Source organism: Sinohyriopsis cumingii, chromosome 1, assembly GCF_028554795.1.
Source record: "Sinohyriopsis cumingii isolate HCF-2022 chromosome 1, ASM2855479v2, whole genome shotgun sequence".
Lineage (NCBI taxonomy): Eukaryota > Metazoa > Mollusca > Bivalvia > Unionida > Unionidae > Sinohyriopsis > Sinohyriopsis cumingii.
This window is the reverse complement of record NC_142961.1, coordinates 24,937,130-24,954,150: the sequence shown is the minus strand read 5'-3', so window position 1 is coordinate 24,954,150 and position 17,021 is coordinate 24,937,130. Positions and strand designations below refer to the sequence as shown.

The 17,021-nt window shown below is 33.1% G+C and overlaps 1 protein-coding gene across 1 annotated transcript in view; it reads right to left on the bottom strand.

Moving 5' to 3' along the window:
• Window positions 1-17,021, bottom strand: part of LOC149806565 (maltase-glucoamylase-like) — a 301,187-nt gene that overhangs the window by 183,136 nt on the left and 101,030 nt on the right. Inside the window, exons 21-26 of the mRNA XM_089954697.1 lie at window positions 15,515-15,658; window positions 12,383-12,447; window positions 7,952-8,255; window positions 7,266-7,417; window positions 4,891-5,065; window positions 3,968-4,064 (exon numbers count right to left, since the gene is read on the bottom strand). Of these exons, the coding sequence (XP_089810823.1) occupies window positions 3,968-4,064; window positions 4,891-5,065; window positions 7,266-7,417; window positions 7,952-8,255; window positions 12,383-12,447; window positions 15,515-15,658 (937 nt within the window). The remainder of the gene's footprint in view (window positions 1-3,967; window positions 4,065-4,890; window positions 5,066-7,265; window positions 7,418-7,951; window positions 8,256-12,382; window positions 12,448-15,514; window positions 15,659-17,021) is intronic.

Sequence of the window (17,021 nt, the reverse complement as noted above, 5' to 3'; positions counted from 1 at the left end):
TCTCCATACTGACTGTCCCCTATAAACTGTGAATGAGATAGAGAATGTTGTTCATATTGGGAACCAAACTTAAACTGAATGTTTTTGATGAATATCACTCTGGTACATTAATCTGGAGGACGATATCCAAAACTGCAGTCTATGCCCAGACAAAGGTCAAATGGGAGAGTGTAGAATTGGTACACTGCTCCAAAGTGAATACATATATGGTCAACACTGATCATGTAGTCATTGCATCAAACAAAACTTGCCATCTCCATCTTGAATTTCAAGGCAGTAATAAATTGATTGAGGCTACTTGGGTCTATGACTAGTTACAATTTTTCATTGGATTATGGAACTACAATGAGTCTGAAATAGTAACCCAGTCAGTCTGGTTTTCACTGACCACTTTACAACCAAAAGCTCTTTCCATAAAACATATGCCTTTGTTAGATTAAAGGGGTATGATGAAGAGGTGGTGGGATGAACAAGGTACAAAGACACTCTACAATGACTACCCAGTTTTTTCCAAAAATAGGTTGATCCAAGTCTGGAAAAACAGAATAAGTCTTATGACCACAGAAGGGTTACCAGTGGGCAGGAGAGACAATAATTCACAGTGCATTGATGGGATGCTTGGCTGCAGAGAAACCTCATTTTCTCTCCCCCAGCCCTAGCCTGCCTGCACAAGTTAGGGACATATGGCCACCTATAACTCACATGCCCACAAAAAGATTTCTGCTGTTGTTGAGAATTACATCTAAGATCTTTCTGACATTGATCCTTCCATCTCTGGTAAACTCCTTGATGAGCAATTCTTGTGCTGATTGCTTTCTTACCCCCTCAGTTCCTTCTCCTTCTAAAATGAAAAGAACCAAAGGGGAGGGAGTATAGTGTCACTGCATTATACGGTTTCAGAGAAGAAGACCTTAAGAGTGTGTCTATTCTTATTAAATTTATGTTACAAGATGACCTTGGGGTGTTTGCCAATATGTGATGATTACTTCGGTGATATGGCCTACCTTATCCCAATAATGGTGACTTCCAGAATTCTCAGTTAAGCAAGACATTGCACAAAATAACAGGTCAAGGAAAGAGGAAGTTAATACAATCATCCAAACTTGATTAGATATGGAGTTAAACACTTATATGTCCAGTTTATAACAGAGAGAATCAGACATGCTAATGTCATTACTTTCTTTGATAAAGTTATTAACAACCTTATTAGGTATATCAAAAAGATAAACATTAACACTTGATTTGTACCAGTGTTGTGAGAAAGTTGCAGGCAACTAATTCACCCAGAAATATTCCCTCATATTACCAATGTCACAGATTGCAGGCAAGTAACTCATCCCCCAAAAAGGCCCTCAGATTGCCATGGTCATGGATTGCAGACAACTTACTCACATAAAAAATGCCCTCAAATTGCCAAGGCAAATGACTCACCCAAACAAAGACTCTCAAATTACCAAAGATGCAGACTGTAGGCAACTAACTCAAAAAAGGCCTTCAATCTACCAAAGTCAAAGATTGCAGGCAACTAACACATCAAAGAAGGCCATCAAAGTTGCAGGCTTAATCTGAGAGATACCCATATAATTTGTTTAATCTCTGACAACCGTGGCCAGATTCTGAATAAAATATGTTCATCATCATCATCTACATCCTACAACATATTGCCACTGTGCACAGTGTTGACTTGCAGTGGAGGATGGCATTCCAACGGAGGCAAAATCCTTTACATTTCTTCAGCTGCCCACTTGAAGCTATGTCCTTTCCATGGTTGGATTGAAATTATGTCTTTTTCAGGCATTGCTGACTGGAGGATTGTCCTCCTCCTGTATATTCTGCGTCCAGGGGTTCTGCATTCCATATGGTGATCCTGAATTGTGTGAAAGATTCTACTTGTCAGACATGTTAGTAGGACCAGCTGAGTTATGTCCAGCATAGAGCATGGTCTGACTGAGGAATGCTGGTCCAGCATATACTGTTATTTCAGGCTGTATGGCTAGATAGACATATCCAAATGTGATGTGATATAGTCAGTTGATCATGTCATCTGGCTGACTGGTCTTTCCAGCTTACATCCTAAGCACAGGACACTGTTGCTGTTGGAACTGTCATGCAACACATTGTTCATCAGTCCAAGATGATAAATTCATGACCACCAAAACTGTACAGCAATTGTCCAGAACAGCCAGTCCAATTGGTCAGCAGCTTGGACAGCAATGGCAAATGATATATGACTTGCAGGCCAATATGGCCAGCTAAATCAGCATTACACACCCAGATTCAACATTTCTAATTCCATGCATGGGTGTAGACAGGGACTTATGGACTTATGCCAAGCAGGCTGGTAATTTTGGTGAAAAAAGAGTAATAGTTTCTTCCAACCCATTTTCTCACATTGTAGATGACACAGACAGAGACTGTTGTATGTATATGAATTGCTGTTGTATGTATCATTTAAGTGGAATTGCTTGACATGGCTAAAGCTGGATCTGAAATGATCATTACCTTGGGTGCTGTTTCACTTATCGTCATGGGAGGTGGAGGTGGCATCTCAATACCCCACATAAAACTGTCAAACACTTCTGAATTAATATGAATGCATAGTAATTCATCTTTGGCCTTCAAAATGTCTTTCTAGATTGTTGGATCAAATATATTCTGCTGAGAGTGAACACATGCTACCTGTGTGTGAGGAAAGACATTTTGTACAGGCTGTGGTTGTAAATCTCATGGTTGTCTTCCACAAGTTTAAAGTATATCGGTACTTCTTGCTCTTGATTGACATCTCTGTCATGAAAGAGAGAAGAAAAAGAAACAGGCACATACAATCAGTATATGAATTGTTCAAAAAAGGTGAAATCATGTTACTGAGATGACCTAGGAAGTGAACTGCTCGAGTGGCAGTTAGAGCAGCCACCTTAGAAGCGGGAGGTCACAATTTCAAACCCTGGCTAAGTCATACCAATGACTTATAAAAATGGTACCAGCAGCTACCTTGCTTAGTACTCAGCATTAAGAGGTTGGTGTTAGGACTGGTGGGCCTGGTGTCAGGATAATGTGAGTGGGTGGGACATGATGCTAAATGTCTGCATCACTATAAATTGCGACACTGCAGATACTGTAGCAATACGACTGGAAAATTGTTAAATCTACATTAAAAATCCAAATCAACCATACGCACCAAAGAAGTGCAAAATAAACAAAATGTAATAGTAACAGTGCAAAACTCTGGTGAAAAATGTAACGTTCAATATCACAATTATAACTTGTAAAAAAATGTCTGCTCTTGCAAAAAACACAAATAATGCATAAACCAGTTGTATCAACATTTTGACTGTTATACCAAAAAATTAAATAATGGATGCTCAAAATTAAATGTATATTGCAATGGATTCTTTGGAGTCACTGTTCACAGTTATGAGCAAAAGTTTAATCTGGTTACGTCTGGGATACACATGGCCACAGGAACAAGGGGAATTAATCTCCAGGTTACTTCCCTTATTTCTATAATTTATAGATTGAAAGATATTTTGTCTTTCAGTGATTCTGAGGCAGAAGAAGTGATCCAGTAATGTAACTGATAGAGAAATATTGAAACATTTTCATACAAACTATCTGTATAATAACTTGGTAGTCATGTCTTTACAGAACTGCCTTCCATAGGAACCATGTATGTTTACATGGAACAGCCCTTGGGTAACCACTTAAATTGTTTTCATATTATAGTTAAACCATGATTTTATGAGAGACTGAGACAGAGAGAGAGAGAGTACACTAACTGTAAGGGACATGATGCACTTGTGTTTTCTGTTTAGTCCAGTTATTTGTTACAGATCAAGGACATCAAATTGATGTATTCATTGTGAAAATAATGAATGAACAGCGACATGTTTCTTATTTTATATAATATGGGCCTCCATAAAGACTATCAGGAGAATGAATCTTACTGTGTTTCAGGAGAACAACTCACCCTGTGCATTACTATTGAGGAGTAGAACACCATGGGCCTGTCCGTCTTCCTCCATACACATGTAATAAGGGTGGACCCCATAGTGGTTGTTGCTGTCCTGATAGGTATAGAACAAAGAAATTTATAAATTTAAAGTTACTAAAATATAACAGAGGTAAATTACTATGTTTAGCATCTCTTATCATTAAAAAGGTAGTACAATATTTAATATAATTTTGTGAACATGAATAAATTAACATTTTTTTCAAAGTACTAAAGAAGCTAAAAACCATATACAATACAGTGGTTGAAAATTTGTTTGGCCAACTTAACATGGCACTTGAAAATTTTTGGCAACTGAGTGAATTTTTCAAAATCAATTGGGTGTGTGCTGACTCAGCACTTTATTCACTTTGAGTCCATAACGTCTACCATAAGTTTGTTCCATTTGTCTTGATCAAGCTCATGCAAGCACCTGTCTCTACTTGTAACTACTAATAAATGCTTACCAGAGAACACTGGTCTCAATTTGTAAATATAATAAGTGTTAGAAGAGTAACAGAAAAAGTTCCAGAAAAAAAACTTTCATACAACTGAATCTAGGTCTTTAAAATTGTCAGCTTTTATATTTCTATCATAGCTGGTTTATAGTGGGCAAGTAAAATTTTTGTACTTGACTAACTGGACATGAGGACATTTATATTTCCATCATAGCTGGTTTATAGTCGGCAAGTAAAATATTTTGGACTGACCAGTCATGAGGATGACTTTGAGATTTATTAAACCCTGCAGTGAATCAAACATCAGTGTCAGTAAAAAGCCTGTATCTGAAATGGTGTGATGAAATTCTTGTGTTATACATTATTTAGGTCAGACTGGATCACAGAATTTTGCTTTACAATCATTATTCTTGTAGAGGAAAATTTTTATGTAGCAGTACTTACATCCACCCCAACACCCTGATCACGGGAAAACATGGGCCAGATCTTCTGCCTCATATCATGGCGGAAAGACTTGTGCACATTCTCTCCAAACCCATAAACATTGAAGGTGGGTAGTTTGGTGGCAATCTGTAAGAACTGGTCAGCAAATGTAAGACCACCAACTGAACTGTCCCATCTTATAGAAAGAAAACAACAAACAAATATCAAAAAATGTTCTGCATAACCTTGTGTATAATCTGCATCCATATTTGTCTGGATAACCACCCTAACTGACTTTCAAAACTATTACACAAAACTTTAACATTGCTGACTATGATGCATAAGGAGACAAGAAAAGAACTCTTTGAATGTAAACATATATAAACTTTAAACCTCATTAGTTGGTGTTGTTGTGGGGTTTAATGAAATTTTTCAGCACACGATAGGCTATACATGGTGGCCAGTATTAATGGTGGAGGAAGAACCCGGGAAAAAACCACCAACCCACGAGAAGCTACTGGCAAGCTTTCTCACATACATACATTAGCTGAATCCAAGTTCGAACCTGCACAGACAGAGGTGAGATGGCAGTGATCCGTAACGGAAAGCACTTTAGACCACTCGGCCACACGGGGCCTCCAAACCTCATTAGTAATATTGTTCTAAAACCTGCTTGATAATAGCAACTCATAGGTAAAATATGTGGCTCTCAACAATATTTTCCACATTATTTAAACTGAAATATGCTTTCTGCTTAAACAGGTGTGATAGGCATGATGGGAACTACTAGCATATCACTGTATGAACACAAGTACTAGTAGTATACCAAAATGTCATTAGCATATCACTATGAACACAAGTACTATTATACCAAACTGTCACTGGCACATCACTGATACCATTTGTCTAAGGCAGTGTTGACATCAGCTATATTGCAGACTGATTGGAATGGTTTGAAAACTAAACCATTTACAAATATTTCCTATGAATCATCTAATAAATCTTCTAAATAAGAACTAAGTATGTTTGTAAAACACATACGTCTACACAGCACTCTATACTAAGTATGTTTGTAAAACACATAAATCTACACTGCAATCTGAACTAAGTATGTTTGTAAAACACATAAGTCTACACAGAAATCCAAACTAAGTATCTTTGTAAAACACATACATCTACACTGCAATCCAAACTAAGTATGTTTGTAAAACACATAAATCTACACTGCAATCTGAACTATGTTTGTAAAACACATACATCTATACAGAAATCCAAACTAAGTATGTTTGTAAAACACATACGTCTACACAGAAATCCAAACTAAGTATCTTTGTAAAACACATAAATCTACACTGCAATCTGAACTAAATACGTTTGTAAAACACATACATCTATACTAGTGAAAAGAAATCAGAAATAATGGCATGAAAATCTAATTAAGTCATCTACATATGCATAGAAATTTGCCTACCAAATTCCAGTTGTTTTTTTCAAGTATTTTTCTCTTCATCTTGCTAACAAAGTTGATGGAAGTAACAAAATTAAGTAATATACCCAAACAATAACTTGAAATAATACGTTGAGAATCTAATCAGTTCATCAGTGTTCACTCTCAGCTGCATTGTGTGTGCCAATAGTGCAAAAATACTATAAATGATTGATTCAAATATGAAAGATGTAACCACACGATGTGGTATCAAAATAAGTAGTACAAATCACACATCTCCATATCCATCATATTCCAGATGGGAATTCAGCACTTTATCTGTTATGTATATTAAGCAGATTGGACTTAGAGATCAGCTAGACTAGTTATACTGCCTTTTGCCAATAAATTAATATTTAACAGAGCAAGAAATGATTAACCATTCAAACCACATGCAAACAAATGTCTTTTATGATGTTATTCAAGAACACATTCATGACTTTCGCAGAAAATGAATGAAATTAATCAATCAGAGTGATATGATCCAAATGAAATTGTTTCAAAAGGCTTCCATCTTTTTGCCCAATCCACATATGGAACCAAATAAAATGAACTTTTAGAAAGAAACCTGAGACAAGACAAAATGAAGTAGTGTGGGCATTAAAAAAAGGCAGACATAACTAAATGAAGCAGTGGGTGATGACATAAAGTACCTAATATAACATCACGTAAGTGGTTTGGCTCATATCAAATGATTAAACCAAGTGACATTAAAAACATCACTTTAAGGCACCCTCCAATGACACTTTTCCCTTCTAAAAGGTCCCTTGTACTTAGCAATAATTTTGTGCATTAAAACTACACTATATTAAAGAATGCAGGGACAAAACCATTCAGTTCTGATATTAATTCATTTTATATATGTACTTAAGAGGCTAATTTATTTGTAAAAAATTTTAATGAGACTTACATTACAGCTCCACTCCCATGTCTACGGACTTGGAAGCTGAAAGTATCATTGCTGGTGATGATTACTTCATAGCGTGGCTGAAGACCTTTGTGAGATGGCAGATTTAAGGTCATAGGTACTTTGTAACGCTCTGAGCTGTTATCAACATCAAACTGAAACATCATGCATAGTTTTGTTTAATTGATTTTCAAGATGATTGTGGAATTAAATTTTTTTAAAATTTTGTCAACAAAATCAGACTCAAAGAGAACAAAATAAACAATTGTTCAACTTGTGGAAGGTAAGTGGAAGATGACCAAAATGACCACCAACCACTGAGTATGGTTTAAGGGAGAAGAAAGCCCCTTTTTAAAGACTTCAAACAAGAAAAGTATAAAACATGATGTAATGATAAACTTATTTGGACAGCTTATGGCAACCAATGAAAATTTGTAATCCCCAGAAATAGGTTTAATAGGATTTTGCTTTGGTATGGTGTTTTATATTTTGAAATGAGGGATGGGTTGATCATCAAGCATGGGCTTATCAAATAAATATGGCATGGAACAATGCATTTATACTGTAATAAATTAGTTGTTAAATCATTATCACTGCTCCCTTCAATATGGTTAAGTACATTAGACAAAGTAGTAAATGATAAACAGAGATCAAACTCTGTATGTATAAATTTTACATCAGCAAAATACCTTGAACCTCAAGGCATTGTCTCCTCTCATCTCCACTTCAAAGGTTATGTTCTTAATATCCTTGCTAAATGGGCTGAAACCTTTTCTAGTCAGAGGTAAACGGAAACCTAAGTTTGTTTCAACTCTGCCTCCAGCTACACTATAGCCATAGTCTTGTTTTGGAAAGAAACAGGCTGGTGCACTGTTGTTTGTTTCTTTATATATGCATCTTCTAGCTTCACATTTCTCTTTGGTTACATTATCAACATGTCCTAGGCGGTCAGGGTAGCAGTCTATCCGACTGATTTCTTCATCCATCTCAGTTCTAAAATAATTGAACCATTGAAGATTGGGATTATTGAACAGTAAATTTACTATCACATATATGAATAATAGCTTGACGTGCAATTACAGTATTATTCATCAATAATACAAAAATGAAAGCAAGGGGTAAAATTCAATTTGAGATCCTTTGCCTGGCTATCATCACCCTAGTGGCCATATGCAAGTGCAGTTATCCAAATAATCAGATTTACATGGATGCTTTCTGTCAAATTTGGCTAAACCTTACTGAAAGGTCTTTAAGAAATAATTTCAAGCTGTGTCTATTTCAGTAGGGGCCATGTTACTTGAATACAGATCACCACTTTTGTTGTGCATTTGGAAGGCTATGATACCTGTATGATTTCTGTCAAATTTGTGCAGAGTAAAAGTTAGGTAGTGAAAATGGTAAAAGTTAAAATGCTGCTACAATCTTTCAGAAGTTAAATTCTATTGAAAAAAGTCAAGATATACTCCTGTAAGATAAATTATAAAAAATTTAAAGTAATAAAAAAATTTAAAAGGCATACAAATTAAAATTTACAAGTAATGAGAGATAAATAAAAAGAATACTGACTTCATTTATTGTAGACAAACTGCGATCTTTTATAAACTAAAACAGTCTTGAAAGGTTCAGATAGAATGATTTCAGTCAAATTTACTCAAATTCTGTTAGAATTTTGGGAAAAGAAGTTAGTAACAGGTTTTCCTATTTTTAGTAATAACTGCCATACTTAATGGCAATTAGGTGTCATTTAAAAAGTCTATAAACGTTTTTGTGTCACAATGCTTTCTGACAAATTTGGTCAAATTTTGTTTGTGTGCTTTTTATGAAGTTAATAATAGGCCTTTTAGGTCACTGGGGTTCAAAAATATTGGGAAATATGCAGGAATTTGTAGGGAAATCATACAAAAAGATATAGGGATAATGACATATTGGTAATACTCCTGAGTATTGTCATATTATTTGGTATTTGATCACACAAATTAGGCCATATTAATACCATAATGCATTTAAATAATAATTTAAACCAACATTAAATATCATTAGGAACTTACAAACACAAATATATCAAGAACACCTATCATTATAAATCATTCTTTGTCATTTGGAATCCTTTTTATGAACAACAAAATACTTGAATGAAAAAATGGCATATGCTCTCTGTTACAGATTTTTCATTTGCATTGTTTGTTAGTTTGTTTATTTATTATATGCTATGAATAATTGTATTTTGGACTTGACTTGTCCAAAATCTAGATCTTTTCTGCTTGGCCTAAATCATTGATTTCTCTGTTACTTCCGTAAACAACTAATACATAGCTAATATTTTCTCTGTGAGTATGGGTAAACTATTAGGATTATTTTCTTCGCTTGAGTCAAGGACATTGTGTTTGCCATGTTCTTATTTATTATAATTTTAGTAACAGACTTTCTAATTATAACTAAAATTGTTCTAGAAATGAAATTTTGTCCTTCATCCTGGCTCTTGTTTGATGTCTATTTTATATAATATTGTTTACTGGCAAAATTATTTATTCTTGCTGTATAATCTGAGCAGAATAAGTTGCATTATTGTGTCCAGTATTTTATTTGGGCTGGAATTTATTTATTTAAATTATTTAATTCAAGTTATACTTCTCTGGAAATACAAAGTGCCCAAAAATAACTATCTTGGAAATAAATAAATACAAATAAGGATATATTCTTGGATTTTATTATTGTGAACCAACAAAAGACTGCTGTCACATTGCCATGACACAGGTCACCACAGGAACATCAACACTCTCAGCACTGGATTTATTTTGGAATACCACTAACATTTATTCAGAACTTTATGTTAGAAATTCTAGGATTATTTGGGATTTATATGGCAAAACTATAAGTTCTTATTATATTTTAAATTGGTATTCTAGGGAAATAAATTATTTGTTGAATTTTAAAAATCATGTTGCTTCTCACTCTTTTCTATTTGTTATTTTATGACTACAGAATTATAATGCTCTCTCCCACAAAAAGATTGGAATATTATAGGAATTTAGCAAAAATAACGGGATCAAAAATAATTATATAAAGTATTGAGATGACGGGGGGACAGCTTTTCTTAATATTTAGAAATGGTAATCCAATTAGATGGTGGATCAGCAGAAACTGAACAAACTTGGAAAACTGATGCTTGAATGTTCCATATTAAAATTGGGGTGCAATTTGATCAAAGCTGTTTATAACAAGTTGAAAACAGCAAATCAGGACAGACACAGAAGATTCAGCTGGGCTATAAATAAACTGTCTTGGCCTTAGGGCAAGGTGAGATAACAATAACGGAGGAGTTCATCAACTACAGGTTTGACTGTATATGAAAAAGATTAATTAAAGTGTAATCCAGGAATGCTGGATTTGGGATCATTTAATGTATTCAAAGGAAAAAAAGATAACTCTTTTCAGGTCATTAATTGAGACTTATCTAAGCTAAAGAAACTGATCCAGAGGTTATATGACTTTACAAAACTTGAACATATTCTAATTGTGTTTGTAAACATGTCTCCATTGCATACTCAAAGATCAATTTGAAAAATATAAAGAATTTAGGAAATGTAAAAATCACTGACATGGTCTGAAAATCTCCACAGGTTGTCTGCATGCAAAGACAAACATACCTAAATAATTTCACATGGCTACCTCAAGTGGTTTTTGCTAAATTGTAGAAAGAAGTCCTGGAGGTCAAGAATGACTAAATTGTAGAAAGAAGTCCTTGTGGTCAAGAATGACTAAATTGTAGAAAGAAGTCCTTGAGGTCAAGAACGACTGAATTGTAGAAAGAAGTCCTTGAGGTCAAGTATGACTAAATTGTAGAAAGAAGTTCCTGAGATCAAGAATGACTAAATTGTAGAAAGAAGTCCTTGAGGTCAAGAACGACTAAATTTTAGAAAGAAGTCCTTGAGGTCAAGAACGACTAAATTGTAGAAAGAAGTCCTTGAGGTCAAGAATGACTAAATTGTAGAAAGAAGTCCTTGAGGTCAAGAACAACTAAATTTTAGAAAGAAGTCCTTGAGGTCAAGAAGGACTAAATTGTAGAAAGAAGTCCTTGACATCAAGAACAACGAAATCAAACGAGTTGAAAAATGCATAAAACAAACTGGAAAACATTGAAACAGGCTGAGAATCTAATTTGGTAATCTACATGTTCATACCAACATTCTAAATAAAAAAATTGAATTGTTTATCTCAAATGGTTTTTGCTTTATTGAACAAACAAGATTTTACCTCAAATTGTTTTTGCTTAATTGAACTAGCAAGGATTTTATCAAAACAGTCTTAATTCCAACACGTTTGAATATGTCTAAAAACACTGTTATTACCTGAAAATCAAACCAAGCCATATACACAAGCCGATTTTCATCTGTATATGTTAAGTGACTTAATAATAATAATAATAATAATAATAATAATAATAGTAATATTTACTTTCAGAGGATAACATAGTCCACAAAACTAAGTTTGCTTGAAGCACTCTATTATATACAAATATTTTTGAAGAAAATGTACAAAGATTACCTGTATTACAGTTATTAACAATTTCATAAAAATAGACAATAATATAAATAGCTATATAATATATTGAGAACATATAGGGGAAGAACTGGAAGAAGGTACATATTACTTATTCAGATTATCATGTTTCCATTTTCCTATTCTTTGATAAAAAAACATTTAATGTGAGCATTTCCTTCACATCTTTTGCTAACTATTCCAAATCAGTGGGCCTGAATATGTCTACATTTTCTTAAATAATTCATTTTGTAAATTTGGAATTTTTTAAATTTTAATATTACTTGCTGAAAACCATAAGAAGATTGACAAACAGACAGATGGATAGACAGATGAACTGGATCATGTCAAGATTATGCCCCATCCGCATCATTACAAACATATTTGAACATTGAAGAGGAATTTAATAATCCAAGAAATGTTTCACCATCTGTTAAACACAGGCTCAATAAAAAAAAAAAGGTACAACAGTTATGAAAATATTGCTTAATGTCAACACTATATGGATGCCATTAACAAACCATCCAAAATTGAGGAGTAGAGAAATATAGCTAGAAATTGATAATGAAAGCCTCACAAACCTCCATGTGATTCTGAAAGCTCCATCTAGTTGAAGTCTTAGATTGGTTATCTTCAAAACTTTGGTCTGTTAGAAAAATAAACAGAAAGGATGTAAGAAAACACAATTATGCGACTGAGCAAGATCAATGGTTGTCATTTTTCAACTAGTCTTTCAAATGTTTGTTAAAAAATCAAATGTCAAACAGGTTTCAGATTAAAATGAATGTTGGACCTCTTCATGACCTGAAGATCCCATATTTGTTGTTCTTATACATTTTTGCCGTATCATTTATAACTAACTGCAATGTCTACCCAAACTGTTATTTATGTACAGAAGTGTACAATACCAAACTCAACCATTCTCTATATCTTTCATTACTAAATCAACCTTTCTCCATATCTATCCATTACAAACTCAACTTTTCACCACATCTATGCATTACAAACTCAACCTTTCACCATATCCATCAATTACAAACTCAACCTTTCACCATATCTATCAATTACAAACTCAACCTTTCACCATATCCTTCCATTACAAACTCGACCTTTCACCATATCCTTCCATTACAAACTCGACCTTTCTCCATACCCATCCATTACAAACTCATCCTTTCACCATATCTATCCATTACAAACTCAGTCTGTATCCATATCTATCCAATACAAATCAACCGTTCACCATATCTATCAATTACAAACTCATTCTTTCACCATATCTATCCATTACAAACTCAACCTTTCACCATATCTATCCATTACAAACTCAACCTTTCACCATATATATCCATTACAAACTCAACCGTTCACCATATCTATCCATTACAAACTCATTCTTTCACCATATCTATCCATTACAAACTCAAACTTTCACCATATATATCCATTACAAACTCAATCTTTCACCATATCTATCCATTACAAACTCGACCTTTCACCATATCTATCAATTATAAACTCAGCCTTAATCCATATCTATCCATTACAAACTCAACCTTTCACCATATATATCCATTACAATCTCAATCTTTCACCATATCTATCCATTACAAACTCAATCTTTCACCATATTTATCCATTACAAACTCAACCTTTCACCATATATATCCATTACAAACTCAATCTTTCACCATATTTATCTATTACAAACTCAACCTTTCACCAAATCTATCCATTACAAACTCAACCTTTCACCATATCTATCCATTACAAACTCAACCTTTCACCATATCTATCCATTACAAACTCGACCTTTCACCATATCTATCAATTATAAACTCAGCCTTAATCCATATCTATCCATTACAAACTCAATCTTTCACCATATTTTTCCATTACAAACTCAACCTTTCACCATATCTATCCATTACAAACTCAACCTTTCACCTTATATATCCATTACAAACTCATCCTTTCACCAAATCTATCCATTACAAACTCAAACTTTCACCATATCTATCCATTGGCTTCCTGAATAGCTGATTGCTGATGTGCTTTCTCAGCCTTGGATTGTTTCATTTGCTGTACAACTTTTAAATTAATTATTATGACATAATGTCTCTTAGGATACATTCGACAGTTTAGTGCAAACATGTAGAATCATCTTTACATTATTTCCTGCTGCTAAATACATGCACATTATGAAAACAATCAATAAATAAAGACATTCAGATGTAATGCATGCAACAACCTGATCTGTAATGTATTACACAACCTGATCTATAATGTGTTATACAACCTGATCTTTAACATATTATACAATCTGATGTGTAATGTATTATACAACCTAATCTGTAATGTAAGCAACAACCTGATCTGTAATGTATGCAAAAACTTGATTTGTAATGTATGCAACAACCTGACCTGTAATGTATGCAACAACCTGATCTGTGATGTATACAATAACCTGATCTGTAATGTATGCAAAAACCTGATCTATAATGTATGTAAAAACTTGATCAGTAAAGTATTCAATAACTCGATCTGTAATGAATGCAACAACTTGATCTGTAATGAATGCAACAACCTGATCTGTAATGTATGCAAAAACCTGATCTGTAATGTAAGCAACAACCTGATCTGTAATGAATGCTATAACCAGTACATCAGCCTCAGCTTTTCCTAGTAATGCCAGATTGATTTGAAAACAGACTTTAAGAAAAGAATTAACAGAAGTATCATACTAAAAAGTCTCCTTAAGCAGAGACATGAAAATATATAATCTAACCAAAACATTGTTCTTGCATCATGGACAGTCATATGCATGTTTGTTTATACATTTTCCAATTTTGTCAACATTTACAGTCATTCAAGTAAATTAAGCCATTTATGCATGCTAAAGCCTTACTCGCTAATGACAAATGACCATGTTAGGTTATGAAATGAACAGTAATGCAGTGGAAATTTATGAAACTGAAATGATAAAGCTATTATCAAAATGATCATCAATAGATCAAGCAAAAAGAGTTAACAAATAATGACAATTATTGAAATTTTGGCATAATTTAAAACTGTTATATTTTATAAGTCACACACAGAAAATAAATACATCAGATTATTTTTTAAATATCATCATTCTTCTTCTTTCTTCTATCTCCCAATGACTGACTAAATGATAGATCATTTTCATGATATCTTGAAGGAGTTGTGATTATTGAATTATGTGTAACATGCTTAGGGAACAATTAGAATATACAGTAAGCTTACTAGGAAAGTTTTTATAATACTTCCATGATTTCAGACCATATAATTAGTTGAGCCTATTTTTATCATAATTGTTCATTTAGAAAGTATACAGATGAAAACAATTGCCCCTTTTCTGTCCTTTTTTTGTCACAATCTGAGTCTAACATAGAAGCCATCAATTTTGTATCAAACAACTGTTCAGTCAATAAATTTCTACATAAGTCACAGGTTGTCAAATGTTAGTAAAGCACTAATGTTCAATAGCATAGATGTGGCTGTTCATGTAGTAGGCCACCAGTAACAGTACAAACAAGTCTGACATATTTCAAACTAATATATAAGTTATAATACTAATTATGTATACCTTCCAAAAATTGGCAACTTGACTGAAAATAGTCTCACATAAAAAATGTGTTCATTATTGCAAAAACAAGGCAAAATATAGCAAACAGGAACTGTACACTTACCGTGGGATTAAAGGTAAAATTCAAGGATGTGCCATCATCAAGGTGAACTGATTGTACATTTATCTCAACCCCAAAAACCTCAATGGCATCAAAGAATAGAGATGCCTTATATTTATTATGGTTAAGAGTAAGCATCAGGGAGTCCTGAAAAATAACCATATATTTTTGTTATATACCTATACATTTTCTGATAATTTAACAGAATCATCAAACTTCACTGACAAAATTAAGAATTTGCTTAACATTTCTATCTTTTTAAAAATGAATTCATCCTAAATCACAAACCAAAATTACACATTGATCAGCCTATATTTGCCTGAATATCACAGTTTATGAATGAAGTGCATGATACAAGAATATTTTCACTATGATTATTGTAAATAACATGACTTATCCAATGCATGATGGCAAAAGACTCATATGTGATTTAGAGTTCCAGCCTTTTTGGAAAGGATGGTGATATGGAATCTGAAAATGAGAGTATGTTTTGCCTACTTTCTAGCTCTTTATTGTGTACAAGTGTAATAAGTATAAAATAAATGCTTACATTGTCTTATCTGTGACAAATGTTAGTGTATACTTAATAAAAAGAAGTATACTTATATAAAGTTGACTGGACTTACAATTCAGCTTAAGCTTATGGTAGTTATTGTGGCTACTGAATTCCAAAATATTCATTATGAGACATAATAGAACAAAAACTAATTACATTATATTTATAATTAGATCAGATATATTGGATATAAAAAATAATTACATCATATTTATAATTAGATGAGACATAATGGATATAAAAAGACTAATTATGTCATATTTATAATTAGATGAGACATAATGGATACAAAAACTAATTATGTCATATTTATAATTAGATGAGACAACGAATACAAAAACTAATTATATTATATGTATAATTAGATGAGACATATTGGATACAAAAACTAATTATGTCATATTTATTATTAGATGAAACATAAAGGATACAAAAACTAATTGCATCATATTATTATGGTTATTGATAACACTATCTCTTTCCAATGCCAATATAGCAACATACATCCAAGCCCTGAAATCAATGACAGACCTAAAACAGACAGTAAAACACTTTTTATGTATATTGAATTGAATTGTTTGTCTGTTAAATTTAAAAAACAATTTCCATTACATGCTACTGTAATGTAACTTTGTTTACTGGATTTGATATTGTCCAGAACAGAGTTCAGTTCTGATTGATTTTTTTTATATATTTTATTTTCAAGGTAAACAACTAATAAATGATACATTGTATCTTTTCACTGACCTTATTTCACAATCTGTGACAGCTTTGGTAAATAACTTTTTAATATATTTTTTTTAGTTCTTTCTCAGAGTAAGAACCATTAAGCTGAGTCATGGTCATATCTGGTTAACCTGATATTTACCATGTAACAAACTTTTATTCTTTCCAGAAGGTTGAACTCTTGACCCATATCCAGGAATCTGTTTTGCATTGTAGTTAGTTTTAACG